The following is a 19,858-nucleotide window of genomic DNA, read 5'->3' as shown; positions in this document are numbered from 1 at the left end:
GTCGTGTTTGGAGAGCCCCTGTGTGCCTAAACTTTGGGGCTCCCCCACAAATGACCTCATTTTAGAAACTAGACCCCCTAAGGAACTTATCTAGATGCATAGTGAGCACTTTGAACCCCCAGGTGCTTCACAGAAGTTTATAATGCAGAGCCGTGAAAATATAATTAATTTTTTTCCCTCAAAAAATGATTTTTTAGCCCGCTATTTTTTTATTTTCACAATGGTAACAGGAGAAATTGGACCCCTAAAGTAGTTGTCCAGTTTGTGCTGAGTACGCTGGTACCCCATATGTGGAAGGGAACCACTGTTTGGGCACACGTCGGGGCTCGGAAGGGAACTAGTGATGTTTTGAAATGCCGACTTGATGGAATGGTCTGCAGGCGTCATGTTACATTTGCAGAGCCCCTGATGTGCCTAACAGTGTAAACTCCCCACAAGTGACCCCATTTTGGAAACTAGACCACCCAAGGAACTAATCTAGATGTGTCGTGAGCACTTTGAACCCCCAAGTGCTTGACAGAATCATTTTTTTTCCACAAAAATAATTTTTTGTAGCTCACAATTTTTTATTTTCCCAAGGGTAACAGGAGAAATTAGACCCCCAAAGTTGTTGTGCAATTTTTCCTGAGTACGCTGATACCCCATATGTGGGGGTAAACCACTGTTTGGGCACATGTCTGGGCTCGGAATGGAGGGAGCACTGTTTGACTTTTTGAACTCAAAATTGGCTGGAATAAATGGTGCCATGTCGCGTTTGGAGACCCCGTGATGTGCCTAAATAGTGGAAACCCCTCAATTCTAACTCCAACCCTAACCCCAACACACCAATAACCCTAATCCCAACCCTAATCATAACCCTAATCCCAACCCTAAAGCTAACCACAAGCCTGACCCTAATCTTAACCCTAATTCCTACCCTAACCCTAATTCCTACCCTAACCCTAATTCCAACGCTAACCCTAATTCCAACGCTAACCCCAATTCCAACCCTAACCCTAATTCCAACCCTAACGGAAAAATAAAAATATTTTCTTTATTTTATTATTTGTGCCTACCTATGGGGGTCATGAGGGGAGCCGTGATTTACTTTTTTTTTTTTTATTTTGATCACTGTGATAGTCTATCACAGTGATCAAAATAAATGAATGAATCTGCAACTTTGCAGATTCCGACGGGCTTACTGTGCATGCGCCCGCCATTTTCCAAGATGGCGGCGCCCATAATCCGGGACGGGCAGAGGGACATCGGAGGCACCGTGGAGGGTGAGGTGGGGTGATCAGAAGGCGGGGGGAGAACAGGGAAGGGGAGGGGGAGCAGATGATGGCGGTGGCCGATCGGCGCCGTCAGTCGGTGGCGGTGGCTGATCGGCGCCGTCAGTCGGTGGGGGGTCTGATCAGTGTCTCCAGCCATGGCAAATACTATAGCAGCATCAGCCATAGCTGGATTGTAATATTTCACCAAATTTCATTGGTGAAATATTGCAATCGCACTGATTGACTGTTAAAAGTGAAACAGCCAATCAGAGCGATCGTAGCCACGTGGGGGCGAAGCCACCACCCCTGGGGTGAAGTAGAAAGGGTCCTGTGTGCTGGTCGGGTGACCTTTCAGTGACCCCGGTCACCCAACGCGCAGGGTGGCTATCAATTCATTACGCCACATAGGCGTCATGGGTCGGATTGGCACTGACTTTCATGACACCTAAGTGGCGTCAAAGGTCGGGAAGGGGTTAGGCACATCAGGGGCTTTCCAAATGCGGCATGGCGTCCGATCTTAATTCCAGCCAAAATAGTCAAATGGCGCTGCTTCCCTTCCGAGCTCTGCCATGCTCCCAAATAGTAGTTTACCCCCACATATGGGGGTGTTGGCGTACTCAGAAAAAATTGCACAATAACTTTTGGGGTCCTGTCACCCTTGGGAAAATAAAAATTGGGTGTGAAAAGATCATTTTTGTGGAAAAAATTATTTTTTTAATTTGTACGGTTGCACATTATAAACTTCTGTGAAGCCCTTGGGGGTTCAAAGTTCTCACCACACATCTAGATAAGTTCCTTGGTGGGGTCTAGTTTCCAAAATGGGGTTACTTGTGGGGTATTTCCGCTGTTTAGGTACATCAGGGGCTCTCCAAATGTGGCATCTGATCTGAAATCCAGCCAATTTTGCGTTGAAAAAGTCAAACGGCGCTCCTTCCCTTCTGAGCTCTGCCATGTGGCGAAACAGTGGTCCCCCCCACATATCAGGTATCAGCGTACTCAGGAGAAATTGGACTGCAAAATTTATTGTACAGTTTGTCCTGTTACCCTTGGTAAAGTAAAAAAAAATTGGACCTGAAGTAATTTTTTTGTGAAATAAAGTTAAATGTTCATTTTTTAAAAAAAAAATTCAAAAAATTCCTGTGACGCACCTAAAGGGTTAATAAACTTCTTGAATGTGGTTTTGAGCACCTTGAGGGGTTCAGTTTTTAGAATGGTGTCACTTTTGGGTATTTTCTATCATATAGACCCCTCAAAGTGACTTCAAATGTGATGTGGTCCCTAAAAAAAAAAATGGTGTTGTAAAAATGAGAAATCGCTGGTCAACTTTTAACCCTTATAACTTCCTAAAAAAAAAAAATTTTGGTTCCAAAATTGTGCTGATGTAAAGTAAACATGTGAGAAATATTACTCAAGTTTTTTGTGTGCCATATCTGATTTAAGGGCATAAAAATTCAAAGTTGGAAAATTGCAATATTTTTGCCAAATTTCCATTTTTTTCACAAATAAACGCAAGTTATATGAATGAAATTTTACCACTAACATGAAGTACAATATGTCACGTGAAAACAATGTCGGAATCACCGGGATCCATGGACGCGTTCCAGAGTTTTTACCTCATAAAGGGACAGTGGTCAGAATTGTAAAAATTGGCCCGGGCATTAACGTGCAAACCACCCTTTGGGTAAAGGGGTTAAGCATGTCATGAATGACTTGCTGACACACAAGAATGTCAAATGCAACCTGAAGTGGATAGGACCGGCGCCTAACTTGGCACATCAGGGCAGTGTAATAGGCAGCTTAACCAACCTCTTTCATTTAAACAATTTATCAACTTTACCTTCAGGTGACCACTACCTTAAAATCATATTTTATCTATATGAAAGGTCACCATCCCTTCACTTGCTATGTATTTTTATTGGAAAATTGCACCCACCTTGGAAAAAAAAACTGACTGGGTCCAAAACATGGAAACGAGTCTTTCCATTATATTTTCTGCTTTTCTCTTGGTATCTTTTCTGTTCAGTTTTTGTTTGCTAATGTTGATCCAAGATGCTAGCCAAAATACAAAGTGTCAATGACGTGAAAAAAAGCAAAAAAAAACCCGCTGTTAGCCTGCAGCTATGGGGTTAATCTGCAGGTTAATAGCGTTCTGAACCTGCCCACACTTATCCAGGAGAAAAGTACTTTTATTTTTCCCAGCAGTGTTCAGATTTCAGCCATGAGGGTGCAGCTGTACGGGGTATCCTCTCTGTGTATGGAGAGCGGCGGCTGTAGCCACACCCCCGACACTGACAGCAGGTCAGCATTAGGGCTGACTGTCAGTGAGGGCCGGCTCGCGGTTACAGCTCCTCCTCTCTTTACAGTGAGCGGTGACTGAACCTGCGCCAACGCCCTCCCTATGACTGAAACATTAAAGTTCACTTTCTTTCCAGCTCAGGGGTCTAAGCTGGCCCTAATGCTGAGCTGCTGTCAGTCAGTGCCGGGGGCTGCTCTCTATACACTGAGAAGTGACTGAACCCACATGGCTGCACCTCTGACTGGAATCCGAATGCTACCAGGAGGAATAAAGTTAATTTCCTCCTGGAAGCCGGAGGCTAGGTGCATGCGCCAGGAGGTTCAGAACGCTATTATCCTGTAGATTAACCATGCATCGGCAGGTTAATAGCGTTCTTTTACATGACAGGTACCCTTTAATGAAACAGCGCTTGTGGTGAAATGCAGTTCCCATACTAGATATTGCTACTTACCTGTGCTGTTTTATTTTCTGGTTGCAGAGTCGATGATGAGCCCCCCGGGTTATCCATGCTTGCAGACCACATCTTGCAGGTTCTCCGACTCCAGCTGCTGTACTGTGTGCAGAAGACGGCGGATGGCCTGGAGGAGGAACAGCAGGCACTGTCCCTTCTACTTGTAAAATTCTTCATTATAATTTGCAGGTGAATTGCTGCTCATTATGCAGTTCCCGGCTTCCTTACAGTTTATTATACAATATAATTATAAGGTTATTTTCTTCGGTAGACGTTTTATGAGCGGTTTATTGCCTTATGTGATTCTTCATTCTAATTTGTATATGTATTAGAAGAAATTGCACGAGATTACACAACTGCATATATACATATTCACACATTTACAATCAAGAGTAACCCCCATTACGTAGTTTTATTAGAAAATGTCAGCATTTTTTAACCCCTTAATGACAAGTATTTTTATGACTTGGTAGCACCCGTTTGGCTGTTATGACCTGCTGCACATGTGATGCATAGCCAGACACCAGCTTCTAGCAATATTCTTGAGGAAGTTTAGTCCATTATTCTTGGTCAGTCTCCTCCAGCTCACTAATATTGTTGAATATGTATCCTGCAATGAACCTTTAAAACCTCATTTAAACATTTTTTTTTTTTTATATATGGGATTCAGGTCAGGCGACTGTGATGGCCACTTTAGAATCATCTGGGCCTTGTGCGAAAACTATGCCTGGGTGGATTTTGCCATTTTTAGGACGATCACTGTCTTATTGGAAGGTCTAATGATGCCCAAGATTCGGCTTCCTCACAGAAGACATGATGTTTTCTCCTAGTATTCTTGATACTTTATTGAATTCAGTTTGTCCTCCACATGCTGTAGGTTCTCAGTGCCACAGGAAAAAAGGCCGCCCCACACCATCACCGAGCCACCGCCATGCTGCACTGTGTACAAGTCGTCATTCTTCCTCCTCCAGACATACCGCTGATCTATAGGTCCGAAAAGTTCAAGTTTTTATTTCATTGCTCCGCAGAACAGAATCCCCAAACATCTGGGGCTTATTTATTTTGTTTTTAGCTTTTTGAAACCAGGTTATTTTGTGGTTTTGGGTCAGTAAAGGGGTGTGCAGCTTGTACTTCAGGCATTGAGACCCCACTATTTAGTTTGTTTTACTGTGAAAACTGAAAATTTCAGTGCCTGCTGCCACCGAATCTTGCTGCAGGTCTTTGCAGCTATCCAAGGGCATTTGACCTCCAGCCTCCTCTGATATTTGATAGTTTCCTTTCTCAGCCACAACCTGCAAGTGTAGTCAGTGATTCTAAAGTGAACAGGACAACTGTTTCATGCTGTCTGTATCACAGGCAGCATAAATCCTAGTTAAAGGGATTGTCCGGGCTTTTCACATAATCTCAGTGCATATCTGGGCTGCAGAATGCTGACAATAAGTAATTTACCTTCTGTGGCCAGTTTGCAGCGTTTGCTAGATATCAGCTCTTGCTTATAATAAAAACGTCCTGGGGGGGTGTTCTGGCATTGAAATGAGAATTGGTCGTTTCCTCCTACATACTAAAAACATGCCCTCTATAGCAACAACCCCACCCTCCATAGCAACAGGCCCTCCTCGACCACATGAACAAGCCCTCCTCACACAGAACAAATCCTCCCCCTCTAGCAGCCTCAGTGCAGAGAGTAGCTGCTCCTCCCCCAGACACAAGCTGAACTGTGTTCTATGGAAAGTGAAACTATTGAGGAGGAAACGACCAGTTCTCATTTCAATGCCAGAACACACCCCCCCTGGACGTTTTTCTTACAAGCAAGAGCTGATATCTAGCAAACGCTGCAAACGGGCCACAGAAGGTAAATTACTTATTGTCAGCATTCTGCAGCCCAGATATGCACTGAGATTATGTGAAAAGCCCGGACAACCCCTTTAAGCTCAGTCGTTTCAGGCAGGTATGAACTCGGTGACCCTGCATTGTTTCAGAGAAGGCATAACTCTGAAAGCTGACGGGGGCCATGCCGATAGGTGACTAGTCCAAGAGGCCGGTCCACGACACCTTCACCCCTTCCCACTTCCTTTGAGTGACAGGTCTCTCCTTACATACACTTATGTAGAGTTAAAACATGCCTGCCTGAAATGATAGAGCCGAAGTCTGATTCAAACTGCTCGAGGATCAGGCAGCATGAATCAGTTCTCGTGTTTTCGTTAACTTTTAATTTAACTTTGGCCCCCAATTCTAAGTGTTTATGCAGAAAACTGGTGTAAAACAATTTGAAAAAAAATTTCAACTTTTAACATTTTTAAGCAAGTCTCGAGCAGTGGCAACAAAATAAAAGTATCTGGGGAGGAGCCATGGCGGAATGTAGTTACACCCGACCATCAAATTAATCAGTAATGCCAGTGCTTCTTACTCCAAAAATGTTACTCCAGGACAATTCTAGTAAGGCACACGAAGACATAATCACTGATGATATGTGTCAAATTCGTTAAGTGGCATTTTCCCCTTCATGAATTTGATGCATCGTTTTCCTCCTCTCATTAAGACTTGACACACTGCCGATTTTGTACATTTTCCCACCTACAAAGAATGGAGTGGTATGTAATATTTATTGTAGGTCCACTTCAAATGTGTAATTTTTACATGATTAATTTGCATTTTATTGCATGAAATAAGTATTTTAAGCAGAACTTAATATTTGGTACAGAAACATTTGTTTGCAATTAGAGGTCAGACATTTTCTGCAGTTCTTGACCAAGTTTGCACTCGCTTCAGCAGGGATTTTGGCCCACACCTCCATCAAGATTTACTAAAGATCTTTCAGGTGTCGAAGCTGTCTCTGGGTAACACTGAGTTTCAGCTCCCTCCAAAGATTTTCTATTGGGTTCAGGTCTGGAGACTGACTAGGCCACTCGAAGACCTTGGAACACTTTTTTCGGAGCCACTCCTTAGTTGCCCTGGCTGTGTGTTTCGGGTCATTGTCATGCTGGAAGACCGAGCCATGACCTATCTTCAATGCTCTTACTGAGGGAAGGAGGTTGTTGGCCAAAATCTCCATCCGTTCTGCCTTCAATACGGTGCAGTCATCCTGCCTGCTTTTCAGAAAAGCACCCCCAAAGTATGCTGTTTCTCCCACCATGCTTCAGAGTTGGGACTATGTTCTTAGGGTTGTTACTCATCCTTCTTCTTCCTCCAAACATGGTGAGTGGCGGTGATACCAAAAAGTTCTATCTTGGTCTCATCTAACCACCTGACCTTCTCCCATGCCACCTCTGGATCATCCAGATGGTCAACGTTGATCTTCAACCGGGCTTGGACATGTGCTGGTATTGGCATGTGTTGCAGGATTTTAATCCATGACTGTGTTACCAACAGTAATGGTTGAGACTATGGTCCCAGCTCTCTTCAGGTCATTGATCAGGTCCTCCCGTGTAGTTCTGGGCTGATTCCTGACCTTTCTCAGAATCATTCATGCCCCACAAGGCAAGATCTTGCATGGAGCTCCAGACCGAGTAAGATTGATCATCTTCTTGTATTTCTTTCGTTTTCTAATAATTGCAACAGTTGTTGCCTTCTCGCCAAGCTGTGTGCCTATTGTTCTCTAGCCCATACCAGCTTTGTGCAGGTCTACAGTTTTGTCCCTGGTGTCCTTAAAAAGCTCTTTGGTCTTGGAGAGGTTGTAGTGTGATTTTAGTGTGTAGACAGGGGTCTTTTTTTTTTTTTTTTTTTTTTTTTTACAGGTAATGAGTACAGAGTAGGACGGCTTCTTAAAGAAAAACTAACAGATCTGTGAGATGTCAAATTCTTGTTGGTTGGTACGTGATCAAATACTTATTTCACGCAATAAAATGCAATATAATGTAAACATTATACAATGTGATTTTCTGGATATTTTTTCAAGATTCTGTCATTTACAGTTGAAGTGTACCTACCATAAAAATTACAGACCTTTCTATTTTGTTCTGCCTTCATACATGGTGTGCACTCTAGCATACAGCATAAACCACCTTCTATCTTCCAAAATAAGCAGACTGTTCACTGTAGTCTAACTTGTTTATTGGTGAAGAGTATAGAACATGCGCTAAAACTATAAAGAATACAAATGACATGGGTAAGTATTGGGCAGATGATCACACAGCTAACACAATTACAGGAAGTATATAGTGTGATACAAACTTTACATAGAAACACACAGGTGTCTAATTACATCTGCTGTGCACTGGCTGCCATACAGTTAATAACATCTCTGAACAAAACTGCATTGCAAGAAAGATATTAATCTTACCAGATATGCTTTACCCGGATAACAAACTCAAGTAAAGGAGTTACAGGAGGACAGATAAACACGTGTGTCCTTATGAAATACACAAAAGAAAATGGCATCTCCCTGATCCCAGAATACATTGCTTCATTCCCACAATGCATTGCTTCTGTTAGACACAGGCTGTAAAGCTATTTAAAGGGAATCTGTCACCCTTTTTTTGGACTATGAGCTGCCAGCATTGACATCGGGCTTAACTACAGCATTCTGTAATGCTGTAGATAAGCCCCTGATGTAACCTGAAAGATAAGAAAAACACGTTAGATTATACTCAACGGAGGGGACGGTCCGGTCCGATGGGTGTCACGGTCCGGTGCCTCCCATCTTCATACGATGCAATCCTCTTCTTCCCTTCCTGTAGTGGCTCCGGCGCAGGTGCACTGCTCTGCCCTGTTGAGAGTAGAGCAGAATACTGCAGTGCGCAGGCGCCAGACCTCTCCCGATACCTGCGCACTGTAGGACTCTGCTCTGCCCTTAACAGGGCAGGGCAGTGCGCCTGCACCGGAGCAACGACAGGAAGGGAAGAAGAGGACTGTATCGTATGAAGATGGGAGGCACCGGACCGCGACACCCATTGGACCGGACCCCCGGGTGAATATAATCGAACGTGGTTTTCTTAGCTTTCAGGTTACATCGGGGGCTTATCTACAGCATTACAGAATGCCACTAGATAGTGCACATAACATAAACATATTTGCCCTATATTCAGAGGGCAAAACACATTTTTTTGTAGGTGTAAAACTTGCAAAATTGTCAGTGTATTAAATACTTATTTTCCTAACTGTATGCAATGTGGTGTGTATGTGTCCATGATCCAGCTCCATTCTGGTCTTCTCAGTGACCCCAACACTCTGCGGACTATCAATGTGTGAGCCAGGAGTCTCTCTTACTACAATGTAAGCCTATGGAGCCTTGTTCTGACACTCCATAGACTTAAGAGCCTTTTACACATAGCGATATCGCTAAAGCGTCACCGATTTTGTGATGCAGCAGCGATATCGCTACATGTGACACTCACCTCCAACCGGCTCCCCCGTTGGTTATTGGTGGTCGCTCGAGAACGTCCTGGGCCATTTTCTCGTCGTCTGCTTCCTGCTTGCGCCGACAAGCGAGCCATGGACGTGGGCGGAAGAAGTCATCATCGCCGCGTCTGACAGGTAAGTATCGACCGGCGACCGCTGCTGCATCACTAGTGAGATCTGCCTGTTTGGCAGCTCACTAGTGACCATTTAGCGATGCACCAGTGATCCTGACCGGGTTGTATCACTGTCGGGATCGCTGGTGCATCGCTAAATGTAACGGGGCCTTTACTCTTCCAGGTCACACAAACCGCAGTGTAACATGGAGAGTCTGCAGATTGGTAACATCAGTAAGAAGTTGAGCAGAAACGCGCTGGATCCTGGAGAAGGTGATGGTATGTGAGGACATTAATACACACTTCACAACATATACATAGATTTAGATAAAAAAAAACCTTAATGGAAGGGCTTCCTCAACTATTAGGACCACCGTCTCGACAACTTAAGAATATTAACATATTATGAACAGGAGGCCATTGATCATGATGGATGGGCTTAGATTCCTCAAGAAGGCTGCTAGAAGCTGCTGTCCGGCAATGCATCACGTGTGCAGCAGGTCACAACTGCAATAGCTATAAGTGTGCTCCACTAAGTACTAAAGACACTTATCATGAAGGGGATGAAATATTCTGAGACTACAGTTGTCTTCATAAGTGGCATTTTTTGTAGAATCTGGAGAAACCACTTGTATTATTCGTGTTGATCTATTAAATTGTTCTTGTTTGGTTGATTTATTGCAAGCAGCAGAAAGTTTGTAAATGTTGCATTAGACCTTGTTCGCAATGGTTTTTTTTTAATAATATGGATATCCGTTGCGAATATGTATGTACTTCTTCGTCAACATACCGTGAAAAGATCCAGTTTTGTTTCTTCACTCCACATACTTGCCAGATTGGGATGATCAGCCTATGTGATATTTTTTTAGCAGTGCTCTGTAATTTTTCTAAAAGTAAAAAACTTTGTTTTCCAAAGGTTGCTATTTCTTTTTTTTCATGCTGGCAGTAGTTCAGCATTATATGGAAATACCCATTTATTGGCTTTTCATTGGTGCGCATCCTTTCAGCAGATCCTTTCCAATTGGGAATATTTGAGTATCTGACATTATTTGCATTGACCCTGTGTGTTGACATTGGGTTTGGGAATAGGCGTGATTAAAAAAAAAAAGTTCAAAGTAGCTTTAAAAGTGCATTTATACAAATATGTAAGTAAAAACGTCTGACTGTCTCTCATATGTCTGGTAACGAAAGGTGGCAAACAAAACCTCATCCGATAGTGATGGGCCCATAAGCCGTACATATTCAGGTACCGGTCACAGATCTTTCCTGAGAGCTGTGTGTTACGTCACAAATGCTCCTGAACTACTCAAAGTTCCGTTCTGCAGCTTTGACAGTCGTCTCTTCCTTTTTCACGGGAAGCATTGTTGCCTCTCTGATGTCTTCGTTCACATTGAACAATATTATCTAATTGTCTGTCCTCAGGAACCTGTCCAATGTGGAGGAGATTGGCTGCTGCTCTTACATTAACCATGTGATTACAATGACAACACTCTATGTCCAGCAGGTAATGTAGGTTATGTGTACATCAGGTTTAAATTGTTTCAATGAAATGAAATGAAAGGAGATATCATGGCGCTAGTGACTGCGGTGCTTATACGTTGGTAAAACAGCCAGATATGAGAACTGCAGTTGGCGTGTCGACAGGTGTATAGTGCTCAGCTAAAAAACAATCATGGAGCACTACGGACAGAAGAATAAGGAAAGTGGCACTCACCAAGTTGAAAATGAAAATAGTTCTTTATCCCATATTTCAGGACATGGACAGGGTATGCAGGGAGAAGAGTGTGGGCGATGTCCATTTTGCATTCTTCTAACCCTTCTATGGGTCCAGGTATGCACCCCTCTGAACTCCCTGAATACCCTTTCCATGTCCTGAAATAATGGAATAAAGGACTCTATTTTCATTGACTTGGTGAGTGCAACTTTCCTTATTCTTCTGTGCGCATCATTGTTTATGGCTGATTACAATAAATTTTATCTTTACGGTAAAAATCTAAGTCCTGCATAATAGCCTGTCTACTGCTGATAGACAAGATTATGAGTAGTGTCTAGAAGGGGCACCTATTAAAAAGTATAATTTCCAAAATCTTATATGTCATTTTTTGATCATTTGGAATCCGAGAACTGAGAACCACACTGATTTTTAGAATTAAAGGAGATGTCCAGGTTTTTCACAAAAGTCTGCAGCATCTCTTGGTGACTGCAGACTTGTGAATCCTCACAGTGTGATGCAATGTTCTAGCCACATTCTGACTAGAGATGCACAGCCTCTCCCAATACAAGTGAATTGAGCGAGGGTGCATATTTATAGTCAGAATGTAGCCGAGAGTATGCATATAGTATATTTGCAGTCACATGCTGGCAGCGGTGCAGAGCAGTCTAGACTCCTCAAATAACACAATGTGAGAATTTACAAATCTGCAGTCACACAGAGTGACTGCAGACTTTTGAGAAAAACCTGGACATATCTTTTAAAGGCGATCTGTCAGCAGGTTTTTGACTGCGTTATTATGCTCCGTCCAAAAGCTGCTATTTCCTTACCATGGGCACATAGCCTAAAGTGGGTTTTCTGTTTGAGAAACCCTTGCACAGTTTGTCTTAAATAGCAGACTGTATCTCATTCACCCTTTTTGGGCTGTGTCTCCATCGCTTCTCCCGATGTTTATTATCTGCAGCACCGACGTCACATCTCTAACACTGCAGCCATTAAGTGAGCTCAGCAACTTGCCTCAGTAGATGCATGAGCCTCCAACTTCACTGATGTTGTCTCCACGTCTGCATTATGGCCCCAACAGTGCTCACTGGAACCTTCAGTAGTTTAAAAATTCTCCTGTAACCAATGCCATCAGTATGTTTAGCAACAATAAGGTTGTGAAGGTCTTGAGATAGCTCACTGGTTTTACCCGTCATGAGATGTTTCCTGTGTGACATCTTGGTAATGAGACACATTTTCATAGACCATCAGTTGAACCAACTGATATTATTTTTCACTAAGTGGCAGGATTGCTTTCTAATTATTGATAGTTTCAGCTTGTGTCATAACTTTCCATGGCTTTTTGCTCCTCTTTCTTTTTCCTTGTGCCATTTCTCATTATTACACACAACTTAATTTATGGACATCTATGGTTTGATTGCTTTGCTTGTGTGGATTGGATGTGTTGTTACAGACATCTGGTGAGAACTTCATGTTAATAGCACCTTTAGAAATACATTTGCTTAGAAAATTGGTGACATGTTCAATACTTCTTTCACCCGCTGTACTTTTTTCAAGGCCAGGTTCAGTATTTGATCAGTATTTGTTCCAATCCAGATTTTCGCTTACAATCTGAGGAAAAGTATCGTATATACTCGTGTATAAGTCGAGATTTTCAGCCCATTTTTTTGGGCTGAAAGTTCCCCTCTCGACTTATACGCGAGTCATATATGGGGGTCATTGGGGGAGGGGGAGTAGGGGGTATCAGAGACCATACTCCCCCCTCCTGGCACTGTCTCTGCAGCCCCCCTGCTTCCCCCATGATCTCTGTTTCCCAGCTGTTCCTGCATTCAGCAGTCATGTGGTACCGCTCATTAAACTCATGAATATGCGCATATTTAATGAGTGGCTACGGTACCACGTGACCGCTGAATGCAGGAACAGCCTGGGACGCCGACATTGTGCTGGAAGCAGGGGCTGAAGAGACCGGGCGCCAGGAGGGGGGTGGTGAGTATGACGGGGAAGCAGAGCAATACTTACCGCTCCCCGTTCCATTGCTGTCTCCGGGTCCTCTGGCTGTGACATTTAGTGGAGGGCACGATGACGTAGTCAGTGCGCGCCCTCTGCTAACGTCACTGCACAGGACCCGGGAAACAGCGGTGGAATCGGGAACGGTAAATATAGCCACTGCCGGGGGCCTGAGCCAGCGGCTACACTGGCACCTGACCCCCAGCGATGGAGAGGTGAGTATGTTTTTTTTTTTAAATAGCAGCAGCGGCAGCACCATATGGGGGGTATTTATGTATGGAGCATCTACTTGGGCCACCATTAACCCTTGTGCAGCATATGGGGGGTATTTATGTATGGAGCATCTACTTGGGCCACCATTAACCCTTGTGCAGCATATGGGGGGTATTTATGTATGGAGCATCTACTTGAGACACCATTAACCCTTGTGCAGCAATATATGGGGGGTATTTATGTATGGAGCATCTACTTGGGCCACCATTAACCCTTGTGCAGCATATGGGGGGTATTTATGTATGGAGCATCTACTTGGGCCACCATTACCCCTTGTGCAGCATATGGGGGGTATTTATGTATGGAGCATCTACTTGGGACACCATTAACCCTTGTGCAGAATATTGGGGGTATTTATATATGGAGCTTCTACTTGGGACACCATTAACCCTTGTGCAGCATATGGGGGTATTTATGTATGGAGCATCTACTTGGGCCACCATTAACCCTTGTGCAGCATATGGGGGGTATTTATTTATGGAGCTTCTACTTGGGACACCATTAACCCTTGTGCAGCATATGGGGGTATTTATGTATGGAGCATCTACTTGGGCCACCATTAACCCTTGTGCAGCAATATATGGGGGGTATTTATGTATGGATCATCTACTTGGGCCCAGGGCTGTGGAGTCGGTAAGCCACAGTTGCGACTCCGACTCCTGGATTTTATCAGGCTCCGACTCCGACTCTGGCTCCGACTCCGACTCCTTCATAAATGGCCAACTCATAACAAATTTACTGTTGTAAAATATTAAACATCGTGCTTATTCAGTTTCTCACCATCATATAAGTAATCAGACCACTTAGAGCAAAAACTACATTTATTAGAATACAATTAGAATATAGCAAATAACTTTTCTAAACTTTTCTAAACTGTAAGTAAATATGTAATAAACACTTTTATGCAGTTAATAAGAAATCTATAAATTTGTCCTCAGAAAAAGTATTGCCTCTGTCAGATCCTCCTTCATGGATGCCCTCAAATCTGATCTAATTATTTTGAGAGCAGAGAACAACCTCTCTACACTAACTTGTGTTGGTGGCAAAGCAGTAACCACTCGGGCAACATCTCTGACAATGTCAGGATACAGAGGAATCGCTTGTTGCACTGTTATTTTTGATGAACGGTCAAATTTCTCAATTTCTTTTAGTGCACATGAAAAATTCTGCTGAAATGTACTGGCTGTGTTCCTTGATGGGGATGACTCTTCTTCTATGCAGGAACGCTTTGCACGGTCCTTGTGATCCAAATATTTTTCGAAATTAAATTCTTCATCAGTTGATGATGAGGGTGAAGATGTGGCAGGACGACCAAATTCTTCTTGTTCCTCCTGACTGTTCTGCAACCCTTTCATCCTTACTGCTATTTCAAACAGAGCTTCTTTTCCTTTACTTAGCTGTTGATCATCTAGAAGAATCCGATGCATTGGGTCTACATAAACAGCTGCCAAAAGAATGTTATTTTGTAATAGTAGCTCCTCTCTCCGTTTCATTGATGTAGCAATGCCACTTGCAATTAACCCTCCTCTTTGGGACAGGCGAAACATCAGGTTCTTCCACTCCTTTAAGAAAATACCTGGAGTTAAGTCCTCTGCTTGTAATTTTTTAGTCACTGTAAATGGGTGCTCTAGCAATTTTTCCAGCTCAGTCACCTGATTCCACTGACTTTCATTTAGCGTCAGTTGAGGGTTAGCCATGTCTACAAGAAAGGTTTTCAGTTCAACCAAGCGCTGAATTATTAAGTAAGTACTGCCCCATCGTGTGGCTTGATCAATAATTGCCCCTTTTCCAGCACGTCTCTTCAAAATTGAGTCAACTTTAGGGGTTCTGGCAACAGTAGCCAATTTTCTCACCTTGCCAATCAGTGCAGCAGCATGTCCTTCTTGCAGACTGTCTCTTATAGCCAGCTGTAGCGTATGCACAACACAGCGCATGTGATGAATGAAAGAACATATTGACACAGTTTCAACAAGATCATCTAAACTATCATGTTGCTGTTCATCTGAAGCAACTTCAGTTTGCTCCTCAGTTACAATACTGTGTTCCTCTATTTCAAACATTTCTGTGTCTGTGGACACAGAATGTTCTTCTAGCTGCTGGTCACCATCATTACTCTTATTCATTAGCTTAATAGTACTTATCATATTTGAAGCATTGTCAGTTACGACAGAAAGAACTTGCTCTTTTTTAAGTTCATAGTCTTGCAGAACCTTTTCCACCAAGACCTGGAGAAACTCACTGGTGTGATGAGCTTTGGTGTCTTTTACTGCCAATGTCTTGGTAACTATTTCATTTTTGTCACAAACAAATCGGACATTGATGGCAAAATAGTTCACTCTGTGACGTGTGCAGGCATCCCTTTTAAGAAACAGAAAGCGTCCCTTGAGAGTTTTTTTAAGTTCTTCCTTTTGTTTAAAAGCTTCTTCGATTACTAATTTTCTAATACTCTCTCTCTCCAGAGAAACACCAAGCTTGCGGGCCATTTCCCCATTCAGACAAATAAAAGCTGGTCGTGAAAATAATGAAATAGGCACACTATCCTTTACAACAAGCTCTATGATCTGTTTTTTAAATGTATCTACTGTCATTGTCACAGTAACTTTGTCACTGACAAAATATCTTGCAACTGATGGCTGCAAAGTTCTCTGCTCCTTTGTTTGGCTGGAAGAGCTGGGCACTGGTTCATTGGGTTTGGATGCAGTCTTTCTCATCCACTGCTTTCAGTACTTCTGGATGAAAGCGCTGTAAATGTCTCTTTAGATTAGAAGCTCTGGTAGGAGCATTTTTATCTTTGCCTGAATATGCGCTCATCTTGGCTTCACAGCATTTGTTTTCTTCTGGATCATTTGTCATACACTGACAGACATAATGTTTTCTATCTTGAGTGATGGTGAAATGTTCAAATACAGCTGATTTAATGTGATGCTTCTTTGACATTCTCAGGTTTTTAATTCTGCATTCACAATCCAAATGACAATTGTTTTTCCTAAAAACAATTGTACAAAATTATTGCCAGGTCGTACAACTGATATAGTGGTCAGTAATACTGTTATTATTCCTCATCTACTCACAGTTAACTGATGCAAAGTTTGTTGAAAGGATAATACTTCTTACAGTCTTCCTCTTCTGAGTAGCAGGCAGCTGTGAGATGCTTGGAAGACGCACACCTAGTATGATCTAGTCTAGAGGAGGAGCTTTACTACTAAGAATTTGCAACACATTTTCACTTTCAGTTTCATACATTGTAAGTAGGGGGGTTGGGGCAGCATGAGGTTAACCAAGTATAAGATTAGATAAGGGCAGTGGAGAACAGTGACACACAAGAAGTAAGAAATGTCTCTATCTCCAGCAGAACTGCTTATCACTGTTGTTCATAGTTTGATAGAACATATATATTTGAGTAACATTTATAAAATTCATATGAAAGTTCAATTATGAAATATTAATACATTTTTTTTAAAGCTGGAGTCGGTACATTTCTACCGACTCCGACTCCAACCAAAACTAATTCCGACTCCGACTCCACGACTCCGACTCCACAGCCCTGCTTGGGCCACCATTAACCCTTGTGCAGCATATGGGGGTATTTATGTATGGAGCATCTACTTGGGCCACCATTAACCCTTGTGCAGCATATGGGGGTATTTATGTATGGAGCATCTACTTGGGCCACCATTAACCCTTGTGCAGCATATGGGGGGGTTATGTATGGAGCTTCTACTTGGGACACCATTAACCCTTGTGCAGCATATGGGGGGGGTTTATGTATGGAGCTTCTACTTGGGACACCATTAACCCTTGTGCAGCATATGGGGGGTATTTATGTATGGAGCATCTACTTGGGCCACCATTAACCCTTGTGCAGCAATATATGGGGGGTATTTATGGAGCTTCTACTTGGGACACCATTAACCCTTGTGCAGCATATGGGGGTTATTTATGTATGGAGCTTCTACTTGGGACACCATTAACCCTTGTGCAGCATATGGGGGTATTTATGTATGGAGCATCTACTTGGGCCACCATTAACCTTGTGCAGCAATATATGGGGGGTATTTATTTATGGAGCTTTTACTTGGGCCACCATTAACCCTTGTGCAGCAATATATGGGGGGTATTTATTTATGGAGCTTCTACTTGGGCCACCATTAACCCTTGTGCAGCATATGGGGGTTATTTATGTATGGAGCATCTACTTGGGCCACCATTAACCCTTGTGCAGTATATGGGGGGTATTTATGTATGGAGCATCTACTTGGGATACCATTAACCCTTGTGCAGCATATTGGGGGTATTTATGTATGGAGCATCTACTTGGGCCACCATTAACCCTTGTGCAGCATATGGGCGGTATTTATGTGTAGAGCATCTACTTGGGATACCATTAACCCTTGTGCAGCATATGGGGGGTATTTATGTATGGAGCATCTACTTGGGACACCATTAACCCTTGTGCAGCAATATATGTGGGGTACTGCATCTACTTGGGACACCATTAACCCTTGTGCAGCAATATATGTGGGGTATTTATGTATGGAGCTTCTTCTTGGGCCACCATTAACCCTTGTACAGCATATGGGGGTATTTATGTATGGAGCATCTACTTGGGACACCATTAACCCTTATGCAGAAATATATGGGGGTATTTATCCTTGGAGCATCTTGTTGGGCCACCATTAACCCTTTTGCAGCATTTTATGGGGGTATTTATGGAGCAACCTTTTGGACCACCATTAACCCTTATGCAGCATCACCCTCGGCTTATATATGAGTCAATAAGTTTTCCCAGTTTTTTGTGACAAAATTAGGGGGGTCGGCTTATACACGAGTATATACGGTATAATGGAAACACGTCACCACTTCTGTATTTATCACCCACTCCTGGTTTTGGCTTACAGATACTGAGGTAAAATACTGACCAAATACTGAAAATGTGAATGTGGCCTAATAGCTGTTGATTTGCAAGATTCAAGCATTTGCTAAAATAGACTTCAGGTTTGCTGACAGGCCCATTTGCTTGGTATTAATAAGTAACATAGCAGTATTGGCAAGTTTTGGTAATTGTGCTCAGCCACATTAGTATCTTCTGTGTTTATGGAGCAAATAAGACCCAATCACTAACTTTTGGCAGCTATTCTGATTTTCTAGACTTGGATGTACTCTTAGGGTGTCAGAGAATAGTGATTATTTATTCCTCTTTTACAGCTTAAAAGTAAGACGAAGGAAAAAGAAGTCACCGACCAAGCCCCTATAGAAGAATTTGTAAGACATGCTCTGGTGTTTTGTGAAAGCCTCTACGACCCATATCGGAACTGGCGGAATATTGTGTCCGGGTACGTGTCCTGAAGAATGTACAAAGCATTCTTCTTCTAGCTATATGGGAAGATGCTGCGTTTGCAATGGTGTCATTGCTCGGTGTTTACACATATATAACATACGTATTTCACATGATTTTTGAAGTACTGAGCAGCACCTGCACAACAGACTTCTCGTGTGTGTAATTTCCTGACATAGCCGCATTCAAGTGAAGAACATTTGGTTGTCTTTATTTTGTTTTTCCTTGCAGGATCAGTGTTGTTAGTCAGGATCCAAGGTTTTCAATGGCATCTCAGCAGTTTAACCCCTTAACGACCGCCGATACGCCTTTTAACGGCGGTAGTTAAAGGATACTTAAACACAGCGCCGTTAATTCACGTCGCTGTGGAGAAAGTATATAGCATCCCCCCCCCCCCCCCCCAGTCGGATTTTCATTTTTCTGTTGGGGTTAGGGTTACAATTAGTGTTAGAATTCAAATTAGGGTTGAAATTAGGGTTACGGTTGGAATTAAGGATTTGGGATTAGGGCTAGGGATTAGCATTAGTGTTAGGGTTGGGATTAGGGTTAGGGGTGTGTTGGGGTTAGTGTTGGAGCTAGGATTGAGGGGTTTCCACTATTTACCAACTTTGGGGGTCTAATTTCTCCTGTTACCCTTGGGAAAATAAAAAAAATTGGGGGCTAAAAAATCACTTTTGAGGGGAAAAAAAAAGATTTTTATTTTCACGGCTCTGCGTTATAAACTTCTGTGAAGCACTTGAGGGTTCAAAGTGCTCACCACACATCTAGATAAGCTCGTTCAGGGTCTAGTTTCAAAAATGGGTTCACTTGTGGGGGGATTCTACTGTTTAGGCACATCAGGGGCTCTGCAAACGCAACATGACGCCCGCAGAGCATTCCATCAAAGTCTGCATTCCAAAATGGCGCTCCTTCCCTTCCGAGCTCTCCCATGCGCCCAAACAGTGATTCCCCCCCACACATGGGGTATCGGTGTACTCAGGGAAGAATTGCAGTACAACTTTTGCGGTCCAATTTCTCCTGTTACCCTTGTGAAAGTAAAAAATAGCTCGCTAAAAAATCATTTTTGAGAAAAAAAAATG

At 42.9% G+C, this 19,858-nt stretch overlaps 1 protein-coding gene across 3 annotated transcripts in view; it reads left to right on the top strand.

Moving 5' to 3' along the window:
- Nucleotides 1-19,858, top strand: part of NBEAL1 (neurobeachin like 1) — a 363,036-nt gene that overhangs the window by 85,161 nt on the left and 258,017 nt on the right. For all 3 annotated transcript variants that reach the window (XM_073551440.1, XM_073551438.1, XM_073551439.1), the window contains 3 exons: nucleotides 4,028-4,189; nucleotides 10,873-10,954; nucleotides 18,650-18,777. In XM_073551440.1, the coding sequence (XP_073407541.1) occupies nucleotides 4,028-4,189; nucleotides 10,873-10,954; nucleotides 18,650-18,777 (372 nt within the window). The remainder of the gene's footprint in view (nucleotides 1-4,027; nucleotides 4,190-10,872; nucleotides 10,955-18,649; nucleotides 18,778-19,858) is intronic.

This window comes from Dendrobates tinctorius, unplaced genomic scaffold, assembly GCF_039654945.1.
Source record: "Dendrobates tinctorius isolate UK_male_01 unplaced genomic scaffold, ASM3965494v1 ptg000177l, whole genome shotgun sequence".
Classification (NCBI taxonomy): domain Eukaryota; kingdom Metazoa; phylum Chordata; class Amphibia; order Anura; family Dendrobatidae; genus Dendrobates; species Dendrobates tinctorius.
The sequence above is the reverse complement of the archived record's forward strand: the minus strand, read 5'-3'. Positions and strand labels throughout refer to the sequence as shown.